The sequence below is a fragment of the Halichoeres trimaculatus genome, unplaced genomic scaffold (assembly GCF_033239565.1).
Source record: "Halichoeres trimaculatus isolate MK-OKI-2021-1 unplaced genomic scaffold, fHalTri1.1 fHalTri1_scaffold_13, whole genome shotgun sequence".
NCBI lineage: Eukaryota > Metazoa > Chordata > Actinopteri > Labriformes > Labridae > Halichoeres > Halichoeres trimaculatus.
In genome coordinates, this window is record NW_027437191.1 from 35,327,512 (window position 1) to 35,341,827 (window position 14,316).

A 14,316-nucleotide genomic window follows, 5' to 3' on the forward strand; every position below is an offset into this window, starting at 1 on the left:
GACACAGGAAGAGAAACGATGGCGTTCATGATGACGTCACTCACAGCTGAGCGTCTGGATAGGTTGGAGGGAGAGGTTTGGTCGTCAAAGCTGGACTGGCTACGTCAAATTTACCGTTTAAAACTTTTAAAGTTGGCGCCTAAAGGCAACGCTTCGTCTGCTTCTCTATGGTTTCTGTTCGGAGCGAGCTCGTCACTAAAAACCGTCTACGATGGTCTTCGAGTGGAAACAATTTAAGCCGAGTTAGCGCCGCAGCCTGACCGCCAAAACACGCCAAAACCAACCGGATCAGAGTCCACTTCAGACGCTGGAAACAAGAAACAGGCAGAGAGGGAACATATGTGAGAATCTAAACTCTGGAGGAATAATATTAATAGCAATAATTTATTTTTTTTCTGCAACGGCATCATGGAACAAACAAATCTCGAAGTGCCAATCTTCAGCAAGCAGTGATGACAAATAATAATAAGAACCATAAACAACAACAATAATAATTATCATCAAAATAAGAATGTACAGCCCATTAACACAACGCCCTACTGCAGGGAAAACACACTTCAAAACATGGTAGAGCTCAGTCGCTGTTTCAGACCCGTCCAAGTCCAAAGACCGGGAACGTGAGTCCAGTCTAAGTCCAGTCATTCACCTCACTAGGCCTCGTTGTGTGTGTGTGTGTGTGTGTGTCCTCTTTCAGCAGCACAGTCCATCACACACACACACCCTGCACCTCGCAGGATCAGTTCATGGAGACGCCCGGTGGGCTGGGGGGGCGTCCCAGAGTCTTTAGGGTCTACGCTTTAGTTAGTGTGGATCAAAAACCAGGCCCAAGAGGTCAGGGTTCACATGGTCCAGAGAAAACAGCCAATAAGATCAGAGTCTGTTCAGTTGGTAATCATAGAAAAACAAAAACAAATAATAATAATAATAATAAGCTTGGTGATAATTATCAGAGGAGAACAACAACACAACAGCTAATCATTCAGGAGCGGCCACAGGCTCCCAGGGAATGCTACGTCTTAACCTCCAGACATCCAGAAAGAATAATCATTAAAAAACAATCAAAAACAGGAAATCCAAAGTAAAGTTTGGGGAAGAGAAAAACAATATCATTTAAAATTCTATGAAATCAGGGTAAATAAAAAAAGCGCAAAGCGTCAAGCGAAGAGGAGGAGGAGGAGGAGGAGGAGGAGGAGGAGGAGGAGCAGAGTTACTCGTGTAGAAGCTCTTGGAGACAGTTGGGGGACTTGAAGATCTCGGGGACTTCGCTGTCCAGTTTGCAGATGACCTTGTAGATGGCCTTCTTCCAGGACGGGTCCACGTCTTTGCCGGCCACGATGGCGTTGAAGAACTCTCTCAGCGTGATCTCGGCCACCTCCAGGAAGCGATCGGGGACCTGAGCGCGGGAGAAACGGAGGAGCGGTTACTCATCTGAGGTTATTCCTCATTCCTGTTTCCTGACACCTCCTCCATCACTTTCTCAGGACCAGACTCTGTTTGTTTACAGATACAACAACCACCACTCCCTGAGATCATAAATCAACACACTGAGTGTTACTTTAAGATAAACTGAAGCGTTTAGATGGAGTAAAATGAGGAACCGTGTTAGTGAAGTGTTAATGGTTCCAGTATCTGAGAGTAACCAGCGTCTGTCGTAACTTTATTCCTTCACCGTTTAGCATCATCGATGTATTTACGCCGTATTACTGAACCTGATTATAAGATGATCCCACTTTAACAGATGTATCATCACGGTATCTCGTCAAAGTTTTCCTATCGAACACACAGCGAATGATAATCAGAGCTGAGTGACGCTCAGAGACGCCTGTTGGTGGAAAATGAAACAATGAGGAAGAGGAGCAGGAGCGATGAAGGGTTGGCTCAAACACTGAGGGGTTTGAAGTTGTAAACACACTTTTTCACACTTCACAGCTTCATCGCTTTCATCAGTTTCTCTGGTTTCTCTGATTCTCCCGCCGTCACACGCAGACGCCATCTTTTCACGGTGGATGTAAAACCACAAATCTCTGAGTCTGGAGTCTCCGCCTCTTTAAAGCCCGCCGGCCTGAGAAAAGTCACTTCTTCTGAAGTCTCAGGTTTCTCACACTTCCCCCTCACAGCACGGCCAGCGTGACATCTTTATGAGCCTCGCTGTAAATCTGCGACCAAACGAGAGCGGCGGGCTGAGCGCGGAGCGTCGAGAGGCGCTGGCGAAAGAGGAAGTACTAAACGCTCTGGGAACGGGGAGACACGCCGCCTCTTTAGTGTCCCTGACAGCAGCGCTCACCGACACCATGGAGATGATTAGTCTGGCAAAGATCTGTGACACCTTCCCCCAAGCCAACACTCTGTCACACACACACACACACACACACACACACTCACACACACACACACACTCATGCAAGCGTGAGCACACACACCAGTGCACACACCTCCTTGTGCCAAGGAGATGACACATCCTGTACTGTTACAGAGCTCGACATAACGCTACACACACACACACACACACACACACACACACACACACACACACACACACACACACATTAGATACCCGGGTGTGTTTGGCTGAGTCTCTTTCCCCGACTCAAAGCTCCGGGGCGACGCAGCCTTCAGGGGTCACCTGCTTGGATAATGCTGACTGTCTCCCTGCCCGCCTCCCTTGATGCTCCCGCACACACACACACACACACTCACACTCACACTCACACACACACACACACTCACACACACACACACAGTAGCAGTAGCCTGCCCAAACGCCTGACAGTGCGCGCTCGCTCCGCTCCTCTCCTCCAGTGTCCTGCAGATACTCATCAGGAGTGTCAGGACACAGCAAGGTTAGTGGCCAGAGAAACACACACACACACACACACACACACACACACACACACACACACACACACACACAGGCATGCCTCTCCACGCTCACACACACACTTACGCACACATGGGACAGCCAGCCGCCCCCCTCAGGGTGATGAATGGAGGCTAAGATGCTTGTGTGTGTGTGTGTGTGTGTGTGTGTGTGTGTGTGTGTGTGTGTGTGTGTGTGTGTGTGTGTGTGTGTGTGTGTGTGTGTGTGTGTGTGTGTGTTTGGCAGTAAAAAGGAAGAGAAACACACACTCTAACCTAATTCCCTAAATATTGAATTCCCTCTGAAGTGTGTGTGACTCGTTGTTTGGGTCGCTGTCATCTCTGGATCCTGGCACAATGACCCCGCCAAGAGGGCAACGAGTGTGTCTGTGAGGTGTGTGTGTGTGTGTGTGTGTGCCGTGTTCCCTAAAGACCTGGCTAACCGGCCGTTTGCAGCTCGCCGCCCGCTGCTCGCCGCCCGCCGCGCTGCCTGTTAGACCGAGGGAGTGCCGCATTACTAAGAATATTCCTGCGCGGAGTTTCTCCTGACGTTTTGACTATAAAAGGACAGCAAAACGCTGACTGCAAGGAGACAGCAATGTCAAGGAGAAAAGGGTATTGGTATTTCAGATCCTCTTGACTGAGCGAGGGAGGCAGCGAGGAGGCAGCGAGGGAGGGAGGAGGGAGGAGGACAGGAGAAGGAGGGGCTGAACAGAGTCTGAGGAGAGGAGCGAGCGGAGCGACAGAGTTATTCCTGTCCCACAGCCTTTGTTTCTGAGTCTGTATGTGAGTAAGCACAGGGCCTTAACTGTTTGCTACCCCTCCTTCCTCCCACTACATCCCCTCCTCCTCCTCCTCCTCCTCATCTCCTCCTCTCTAGGGTCAGCTGTTGGGTCTTTGTTCCAGAGGCATTGTGGGGGATTATCCAGTGTGGCCGTTCATTCGCTCGGCTGTCCGGTAAATGGGGCCAATCGCGTGGCTCACAATCCTTCATACATATTTCATAGGCCTCTCTAACAACTTCTCAGCAGAGCCCAAAATTAAAGGACAGATGTACAAAGAGGAGGAGGGAGGAGGAAGAGGAGGAAGGAGGAGAGGATGGAGGAGAGAGAGGAGAGCTGGCTGGAAAAGGCAAACGAGGTGACCGAGACACTTTCCTACAGCTTCCTCCACATCTCTCATTTCAGAGTCGACACAGACACAAGCCTCAGTCATCCCCAGATAACAGAGACAAAAAACAACATATGACAGTAAAAATATCCACATTTTGTTCAGTGTTTCTAGTGTTTTTAGCGTGTTTAGTGTTTCTTGCACGAAAGAGGACTCGGACATTGCCTTGAATTCAGAATCGGATGATCGCCTAAAAAACGTAAGTGGCTCCGTGAAGCAAGGAGGCTCGAAAACACCAGAGACAACTCTGTGTGTGCAGAGACGGGAAAAACAAAAGCCTCATGAAAAGGGATATCACTGTTTCTGTCGGTGAAACACGATACGAGCGGAGAAAACAGGAAGATCTGCTCACTTCTTTAACCCGAGCATCGCTGGCATCAGTGAAGGAGAGAAAAATAAAGAAAAGAGAAAGAAAGGAAAGAGAGAGGGTCTTTTCTTCCAAGAGGCAGTAATGAGGCCGTTGATCACTCTCATTCTCCGTCTCCCCCATCCTCTCCCCCTCTCCCTGTCTCCCCCTCTCATGACAGGTTGCTTTGAGACAGGAGGATAAGCTCTTTTTCAGGGAGCGGGAATCGGATTTCCTGCTTTTTGATGAGATAATAAAATATGAGGGAGGACAATAGGAGCCTGTGGACAGCTTGCTGGGAGCTATTCAGTGCAGCGCGGCCCCCTGTCTTAAGACTGCTCAGACAAACGTTTAAAGAGGCAGCCGGGGGCCCGGGCCCCGGGATAAAGGCTACTGTTACACACACACACACACACACACACAGGGCGCAGGAGTGTGTCTTTGCTTGTGTTTCAGTCAAAGCCTGAGAAATCCTTTCTCTCTGGGTGACTCAGGGCCGGCTGTTTGTTTGGCCAACATGTTTCTCCCCCCGCTGCTTTTGGGAACTGTCAGGAGATGTATTGCACCTTCTATTTGCACAGTGTTGGCCAAACAAGACGAGACCCTGGAAGATAAGGCTGTGTGTGGACGTTGGTGTGTGTGGACGTTGGTGTGTGTGGACGTTGGTGTGTGTGTTAGCGAGCTGCAGCCTTGAAGGATGAAACGCAGGGACACAGCACAGGCCCCCGCTGCAGGCCGGGTTAATTCCTAACCCCGGCTCTGCCTGGGAATACCAACACTTCCCATGGGCTTCAGCCAGCGTACGCGTTTGTCCACTCAGGATCTTTGCTTTTCACCCTAACACTGCAGCTTTTAGTGTCTGATAAACCTGCAGCTTCAAGGAAATAAAGAAGTTCATGTGTGTAAGCAACAATAACTCACACAGGAGGGTCCACGCTGTGGTGCTAGGCAGTAAATTGATATCACAACACAGAAAAACTGTTTCATTTTACAATGACTCTGGATTTTTTCTGGATCAAAAATCTGTTCACAGACTTTTGAATACTAAAAGTTATGATTGAGAACATCTGAGCTGTCCTAAAGTGACTCTCTCTGACGTTGAGGGATGTCTTAGCGGTAATCTAGCTCATTGTTTATTGTTTGTTTTGATCCCCATTAGTCACTACCTGAGTAGCTACTGCTCTCCCTGGGGTCCCCTCACACAAACATGACTTTAAAATAAACACAAATTAAATCATAAAAAGAGCAAAACAAGACAAAAATGGAAATAAGCATCAGAACAATAACAAGCAAGTTCAAATTCAAGAGCGCTAATATAAACTCTGTCACAATCTTAAAGTGGTTATCCCCTCAGATTATTTCACATCCTCATCCCTCGATATGAAACCGTACCAATCGATTCAACAAGATATTTGTCTTTTGGACGTCAAAATGTTTCTGATAAAGCAGAGAAATCACCGTCCTCTCTTTCACCAACAACCGACCTAAAGTAAGGTGTGTTTTGTGACGTAGTTTTTCAGAGAGCGAACGTGGTCTGTGATCGTTTCAGATCCAGAAAGAGCTGGGTGGGTTTTGTGGAAAACAAACATCGAACCAGGCGTCCTCTCAGCTCCATGTGTTTTACGTTTTTTTGTGGTTTTTGCGTTTGTTGTTTCTTAAGAAAATCCTCGCTTCTGCTGACGTCAGAGACGAGAAAAACAAGCTTCGAATAAACTCGTGATGTTTCGGTGAGTGAAGCCAGAACTTCCCAAACCTCACACACTCACACACTCTCACACTCACACACTCTCACACTCACACACTCTCACACTCACACACTCACACACTCACACACTCACACACTCACACACACACACACACACACACAGCCCCTGGGCCTCTCGTATCTGCTCTGATCAATAATCTACAAAGGCCTTGATAAGCCCTCAGACCCACTGTCACTCTGGGCAAACACAACCCATGTCCCTTTCCTTGGTCCCCGCGCTGCACTTGTCCCTAACCCCCCTCTCCTGCCGCTGATAAGACAGCGCCGCCGCCGCTGCCGCTCAAACGTCCGACCAGCGAGCAGAGAAAATCAAAGACGAGCTGCACGGTGGGTCCTTTGCTTCATCCCCACACTTCCTTTACTTTCTCCACCTATCAGGGCCCAGTCCTGGTGGTTTCTTGCTGGTCCTGGTCCTGGTCCTGGTCCTGACGCCTGTTTTTGTCTCTGGCTGGGATGGGAAACAGGCCTCAAAGCTGAGCAAACACACGCCGCCTCTCGCCGCTGATAGCCTTGACAACATGAAGCCTTGAGGGGCTGTGGTACGTGTTTGTCTATGTGGGTCTGTCTTGCTGTCTAGATTGTGTGTGTGTGTGTGTGTGTCAGTGTGTGTGTGTGTGTGTGTGGCAGCACGAGCGCTGGCGTCACATGGGCTCTTCTCAAGGTGCACCTCAACCAGGGAGTCAAGGACGGGACAGGGTCAGAGACGCTGATGAAGTCGTTCTCCTCTCCCATCTTCCCCGCTCCTCCCCAACACCTCCACACACACACACACACACACACACACACACACACACACACACACACACGGGCTAATTCATGTCATATCAGGGCCTCTCTGACACGTCCCCCCCCCCTCACCACGCACAAACTGGGGGGTGTTAGCAGTGGATGCTAGCTTCAGATCAAGCTAGCGTCAGAAGGAGCAGCAGGAGAAGACTCAGCTCCTGTTAACGACTTAAAATTCATCATGTGAGCCACACAGAGCCACGCTGAGGGGGGTCAGGATGCGCTCTGATGGGGCCCCCAGAGGTCAGGGAGTCAGCCCGGCCCTGAGAGCCCTGAGAGCCCGGGAGCAGGAGGCAGAAGGTAAAGAAAGGAGCGAGGGAGTCTGGAAGATAGGAGCAGGACATCTGGAGAGGAGGAGAACAGAGGGAGGGAGGGAGAGGAAGAATAGGAGGGGACGAGGGGACGAGGGAGTGGGTGGGCGGGGGGGACAATAAAGGATGTGGAGCAAGGAGCCGAGTGATGGAAGATGGATGGAAGGAGGGAGGAGGCAAGGAGGCAGGAAGGAGGGAGGAAGGAGAGGACAGGATGGCAGCAGAAGAAAGAGAAACAAAGATTGGACAGAAGAGAAGTGTGTGTGTGTGTTTGTGTGTGTGTGTGTGTGTGTGTGTGTGTGTGTGTGTGGTTGGGGGTTGCTTTGACACATCTGCAGCTCTGATGCACGCCCTGGTCATTTTGGCATGAGTCCCTTTGCCACGCTTCATTAGTCACACACACACACACACACACACACACACACACACACACACACACACACACACACACACACACACACACACACACACACACACACACACACACACACACACACACAGAGGGACCAAAATGGTCCAGAAATAATGACATAATCTGCAGCTGTGCCACAGAGCAGGCTGCCCCTCACAAGGTGACCAGGGACAGAAGGAGGAGGAGGAGGAGGAGGAGGAGGAAGGGGGGCGCTGTGTGAGGATGTGTGTGTGTGTGTGTGTGTGTGTGTGTGTGTGTGTGTGTGTGTGTGTGTGTGTGTGAGCAGGTGAGAGAAGCAGAGAGGGGATCATGTAGTTCTTAATGTTTAAGTGATTCTCTACCACCCCTGGTGCCCCCAGGCTCTACACACACACACACACACACACACACACACAGCTCTGAATAAAGTGGCTCATTCTCAAACACACACTCTGGCCCGACTTGTGAAAGGACCTGTCAAACGGGGCCTCATAGCCCGCGGCCAATCACGGAGGAGCAGATGATCCTGCTCGCTCCTCGCTCCTCGCCCTGACTCTTTCTGCCGCCGTGATGATGATGATGATGATGATGATGATGAAGAAACAGTCATGGTGACGGCTGAGACAATCTGATCAAATTCATTCATTTGTCTGGACCATGGTGTTGTTTCTCTGATAAACTGTGTTTTAATCATGGCGGTCAGGAAGACGCCGTAAATATCTGACTGTTTGAAGAATGACTCCGCCTGCTCTGGTTGATGCTGTCTCTGAATCTACTTGTTGATGTGTAAAGTGTGAGAAAACTAAAACACACTAAGATCTGTGTGTAGAGAGAGAAAATCTAATCATTTTCATTTTTCCTTTCCTCTCTGAGACGAACAAGTTAAAGTTTAGCTCCAAAGTTTGGTCACGAGGAAGTTTCAAACAAACCTCACAGTTAAAATCAGAAAAACTGATTTTATTAAACCTGGGTTAAAAAAAGATGGAGACTGAATCAGGTCTTTGAACAGGTTCTGACTGAATTCTGTCTGTGGTACCGACTCACGTATAATCAAACGGTACCATGTTTGGTTCCTGAACACATCCTCATGACTGAGAGAGAGGAGGAGGATTTCCACGCTGGACATGAACGCAGCGTTACAAGGTTATATCTGACGAAATAAATATGTAGAATTAAAAACTTAGAGATTTTATTATCAAACAAATTCACATTTTTTGCCACATTATTATAAAACTGAGATTAAATCGTGTGTTTTGTTTAATTTGAAGTAAAAAGTGTGTTTTCAGTGATCGAGCTTTTTCAGTCTCTGTAACAAACTCAGACAAACACACCATCACCCACTGTGGTCTTTTTACAGCCCGGCTTAAAACACATTTGTTCAGACTGGCTTTAATACACAGTAATGTGGTGACATGTTATTTTATTTAGTTTTATCAGTTTTTATCTGGTTTGATTTTCCTGACGTGTTGTTTCTTTCTTTTAATCTGCTTTTATTTCTTATTTTACTTTTTATTTGATCTGGAAACCACTTTGGTCACCTCCAGTGTTGGAAAGTTCTCTATAAATACATTTTTTATTGATTGATTTTTATACTTAACATGAGCCACATTCACCTGAGCAGTCCAGGAAAATGTCTGATTTAAAGTGATTTAAAGACTAAATGAGCTCTGGATTGTTTGTAACAGGTAAAATAATCTGTCAGTGGAAGAAGAGAAATTTTTTTAAGACTAGAAAAATGTCTTTACAAAATAAACCTTTTCTTCTTCCTTTGGCAGATTATTTTTTACTCTTTTACTTCAGTAATTCAGAGCTCATTTAGTCTTTAAATAACTTTAAATCAGACATTTTCTGGACTGATCAGGTGGATGTGGCTCAGACTGAGTCTAAAAAACATTTTCAGCTGAAAACCAGAGAAAAACACTTGATGAGATTTCAGTTTTTGCAGTGACAGGTTTTTAACACAGATGATATCGACAGCGTGTGGATGAATTAAATCAGTTTAACTTTTCTCCGTCTGTGAGGAAATCGTCCACCTGAGATAAAGTTTCCCACAGGTGATAAACATTAACACAGCAGGTAAAGTCGCCAGTCGCTGGAGAAATGTTCGTAAAGTTCATCGTCAGTGATCGTTTCAGCTGTTTGTGAATTTAACGTGTGGAGGATGAAGGTCGGCGTAAGAAAGTCCTGGTTCCTAATGGAGCTGAGGAGAACAAGGGAACCAGGAGTGTGTGTGTGTGTGTGTGTGTGTGTGTGTGTGTGTGTGTGTGTGTGTGTGTGTGTGTGCTGACTTAAAGCCACTGGCAAATTGCTGTATCGGTTTTATTTTTGGCAGCTCTGAACTTAAATCTATACCCGCTGCTTTTTTCATCCCTCTCTTCCATCTTCTTCGTCTTTCTGTCTTCAAACGCTCTTCAAAGGAAACCCTGCAGCTTTTTTCTGACAACATCACACCTGAGCGCGCGCACGTGTGTGTGTGTGTGTGTGTGTGTGTGTGTGTGTGTGTGTGTGTGTGTGAGTGTGTGTGAGTGTGTGTGTTCAGATACTTAAGATTAAAAACATTTGTTTTCTTCAAATCTGTGCCTCTGGTTGTTCACGGAGTCAGGCGGCCGCGACCTTTTCACCCTCAGCTCTCAGAGGTTACAGCTGGGTCACACACACACACACACACACACACACACACACACACACTCACACACACACACACAGTGCCCCCTGAAAGGAAGCAGTGTAAGACAGGGAGAGGACAGAGCGAGGAGGCGATGAGGAGGAGGAGAAACAGACGTTAGCCTCTGTGGTGGAGAACAAATGGAGCCCCGAGAGGGAGGTGCAGAGGAGGAACGAGGGAGCGAGGGGGGAAGGAGAGGTGAAGCACACAACGCTACGGGGCACGGCACCGGACAGACAGCATCTGCTCGCAGCTCTCTGCGGCTCCCCTAATGGATGGAGAGACACCAGGAGAGGAGGGAAGGAGGAGAGGAAGTGAGGAAACGAGGATAGGAGTCAAAGCGGCGTGCTTTCTCTCGCCATCCTCGCGTCTTTGGGAAGGGCGTGATGGATTCAAATGGAGGGATGACAGACGGACGGACGGACAAAGAGGAGGAGGGACAAAAGGAGCGAGGAGGAGACAGAGCAGCTGAGAGGAGAGGACATGTGACACCAGCGTGTGTGTGTGAGTGTGTGTGTGTGTGTGTGTGTGACCACGCTCCCTCTCACAGATCATAGGGACTTCCTCTTTTTAAATGCCCAGGTGTGTGTGTGTGTGTGTGTGTGTGTGTGTGTGTGTGTGTGTGTGTGTGTGCTCTGAGGGGGCGGGGCCTCTGACAGAGGAAACTTGGCCGGGGCCGTCTTCTGGAAATCTGAGAGTTTCCCAGAGCCATCATAACCTCGCTCTGTCTCTCTCTTTGTAGCGTCAGGAGGTCACACACACTCCTGTCTTATGAAAGACGGTGTGTGTTGTCATTGGGGGTTCAAAGGAAGGGGGGGGGGGGCTCCAGAGCGAAACCAGAAAAAGGACGAAGTGAGAATTTCACTTGAGTCCTCACATGAAAGCTGTGCTCGCTCAAAGTCAAGGCTTTGGGAGGCCGCTGCGTGTGTGTGTGTGTGTGTGTGTGTATGTGTGTGTGTGTGTGTGTCAGAGCACTTTGATGGGCGATGGACGGAGTGAATGAGAAGCGGAGAAGAAAGAGAAGAAGAGAGGGGGGGATCAGGAGGGGGCTGAGAAAAGAGGAGCGCAGAGAGCCGGGGTCTAGGTAATTAACGGCGAGCTCTTTAATTACCGCTGCTGCTCGTTGTGCCAGAAGGAATGTGACAATTATGCCATTAAAACTTCCTAATGGGGGGAAAAGCGAGGGGAAAGGACGAGGGGGGGGTGAGGGAAGACATGCAAAAGAGGAGGATGAAAGAATGAAAGGAAAGAGGCAACAGAAGGAGGAGAGGAGGAGCAGAGGGAGCAAGGGAGGAGGAGGGAAATGAAAGGGAAAAAGGAAACAATCGCCACAAAAGAGGAGCTGGGAGGGAGGTGGGGAGCGTCCGAGGCCAGCACAGTGACAGAGCAGATTAGCATCAAACAAGAAAGGCCACAGACGTGTGTGTACGACTGTGTGTGTGTGTGTGTGTGAGTGTGTGTGAGTGTGAGCTGAAGTGTGTGTGAGGGCTGAAACAGAGGACATATTCATTCCAAAGACGCCACCAAGGTGGAGGGAACTTTGATGATGCAGGATCTGGCAACGGGAAAACTTTCTGTGTGTGTGTGTGTGTGTGTGTGTGTGTGTGTGAGTGTGTGTGTGTGTGTGCTTGCTGAATCTGCGTAGGCTCCTGTTTCAAGTGGTGGTGCAGGCAGGTAAGGGAGGAAGAGGAGGAGGAGGAGGAGGTGGAGGAGAAAGGGGAGAGATCCACAGAAAAGGGCCTTGGGGGCATCCTGATACACATCCAGTACATTTCCATCTTTCTACCTCTATGACTCACACACACACACACACACACACACACACACACACACACACACACACACACACACACACACAGACGGAAAGACAACAAATGTGTCTGCACATACGTAACACACACAAACACACCAGTCCCACACAAACATCAAAAAAACACACATCCTACGCTGTCATACACACACACACACACACACACACACACAGATAACACCCACACACACACAAACACTCGGTGCAGTCTTCGTGCTCACCAAGGCGGGCGGTTTGTCGGGGGGTTAGGATTTGCATGGCTGGGCAAATTTTCCTGGTGTTAGACTCTAATCAGCTCCTGGATCAGTCAGACACCTGCCCAGCAAGAAACCACCTCCATATGCAAAACACCTCCCCTCCTCCCCCTCCTCCCCCGCTCCTCCACCACGGCTGCACCTCCTCCTCCTCCTCCTGGCCAACAGAAGACTTATTCACCTGGCCTCCCGCACACTTTCCTCTGCGTCTGTCTTCTTGCAAATTTCCACATTTATGTATGCAAATGTTTCCTTCCCCTCCGCCGCGCTCAGCAGCAGCTTCCTGGACCCGGGAGGACCGGGTCTGAGACCTGGCTCTCTCTCAGGGGGGTGGAGTCTTAGAGGACCAGGTCTGAGACCTGACTCTCAGGGGCTGGAGGGAAACCATCTTAGTGAAGTTTGGCTCAGAGTCCCGTCAGTTAAACTCTGGATCAGGGTGCGTTCAGGTGAACTTCCTCCTCAGAGCGGCTCGTCTGATAAATTCACCTGCTCTGAAAAACGACTCTGACGTCGTTAGACATTAACTCATAAAGTAACAAACGTTTTTATAACTTCACTCTGATGTTGGAGCGTTTCTGTGAAAAGTTTGTCTCCACACAGTTTTCTTTTAAACTTATCTCCAAAAATAAAACGTTTGGCGACATTTTCTTAAAAAAACACTGAACTGGAATTTTATCCAGTCTTATTTTCAGTAAAACTTTCTTTTTAAACTTAATCTGAGCCACATTCACCTGAGCCGTCCAGGAAAAGTTACTGGTAAAAAGAAATTATTCTAGTTTCTAGAAATTTCTTTCAGGTTAGTGGATGTTTGCTTCTGGTCTGGATTTTAAAAGTTTTAATGACCCCAAACCAAAAGTTTCAAACGACTTAAATTTACTCAGGACTGTGGGATCTGCTGTCTTTAAAATATGGAGTAAGATTTAAAGCAGAAAGAGGAAGTTGTCTCCTCACTGATGATTAAGGTTTTCAGATTCAGGGACATACTAAATGTAGTGAGTCTCTTCCTGATATCAGAGCTTTTCCTGTGGCTGTTCTCGTCTAAACGCTGTCGCTGTAGCGTTGCAGAGCTAGCTTACAGCAGTGCAGCGTTTTTACCCATTGGATGAATCAGGACGTGTCGTTGGTGGGATCAGGATGCTGTCTCTGAGAAGGATCAGCAACGAGCAGTTTGAAAGTTGCGTCTGAGAGGAAGGACGGCCGTAAACGTTTAAACCACGTCATCAAACGCTGCTGATCACTTAAAATCAGAGAGTCACAAACTTTGGTCTTTGGTTCAGAGACGTTGGTTTGTGACGTGAAGGAAAAGGTGTGTTAGACTTTAAACTGCTGCTGGGAGCTCAGGTTTTATCCTCTCTGAGGTTTAGTGTAGTTTAGTGTTTTGTATTATTATCCACCATCGTTAGGAAAGTGTTAGGTTCAAACACCACTTTGGAAGAGGAAAATAAAGAACTCATAACCATTGTTTTTGTTTTAAAGACGTATTTCTGGGCAGCCTGAGGCCTGAACAACACGTATATGGATAATTTTTTGATGGGATATCTTTAAAAAAAAATCTCCGTCCACAGAAATATCTCTGTCCATACGAAGAGGCCAAACTGAAAACGATCGCCTCTGAAGCCTGCAATGCCTCGCCTGGCCAATGAGTGGCAGGTTAGCAAACTGTGAAAACCATAGAAGAAGAACGTTATGAGCATGTGCAGTCAAACACAGTGACTTGTTGCTAGGCGCTTGACGTCATTGCGTCAACACCAGCTCCGTTTAACACCGCTACACGGATCCACTCGACCAGATGTTTTTTATTTCTTCACTTTTTTATCAGTTTTTAAAAATCTCCGTTTATGACGGTGAAATCTCCGTGTTCGTGAGGTTGAGAGGCCCAATGGGACAGGAAAATGTGCGTTTAGGGATATATCTGTATACGTGTGGTTCAGGCCTGAGTGGAGAAGGTCAGGGGTCAAACAA

The 14,316-nt window shown here is 48.1% G+C and overlaps 1 protein-coding gene across 3 annotated transcripts in view; it reads right to left on the reverse strand.

The window, feature by feature from the left end:
• Positions 1-365: 365 nt before the first annotated feature.
• The window catches only part of LOC141802035 (prospero homeobox protein 1-like), a 31,813-nt gene continuing 17,862 nt past the window's right edge, over positions 366-14,316 (reverse strand). For all 3 annotated transcript variants that reach the window (XM_074685431.1, XM_074685433.1, XM_074685432.1), the window contains exon 5: positions 366-1,393. In XM_074685431.1, the coding sequence (XP_074541532.1) occupies positions 1,208-1,393 (186 nt within the window). In that variant the 3' untranslated portion in view covers positions 366-1,207. The remainder of the gene's footprint in view (positions 1,394-14,316) is intronic.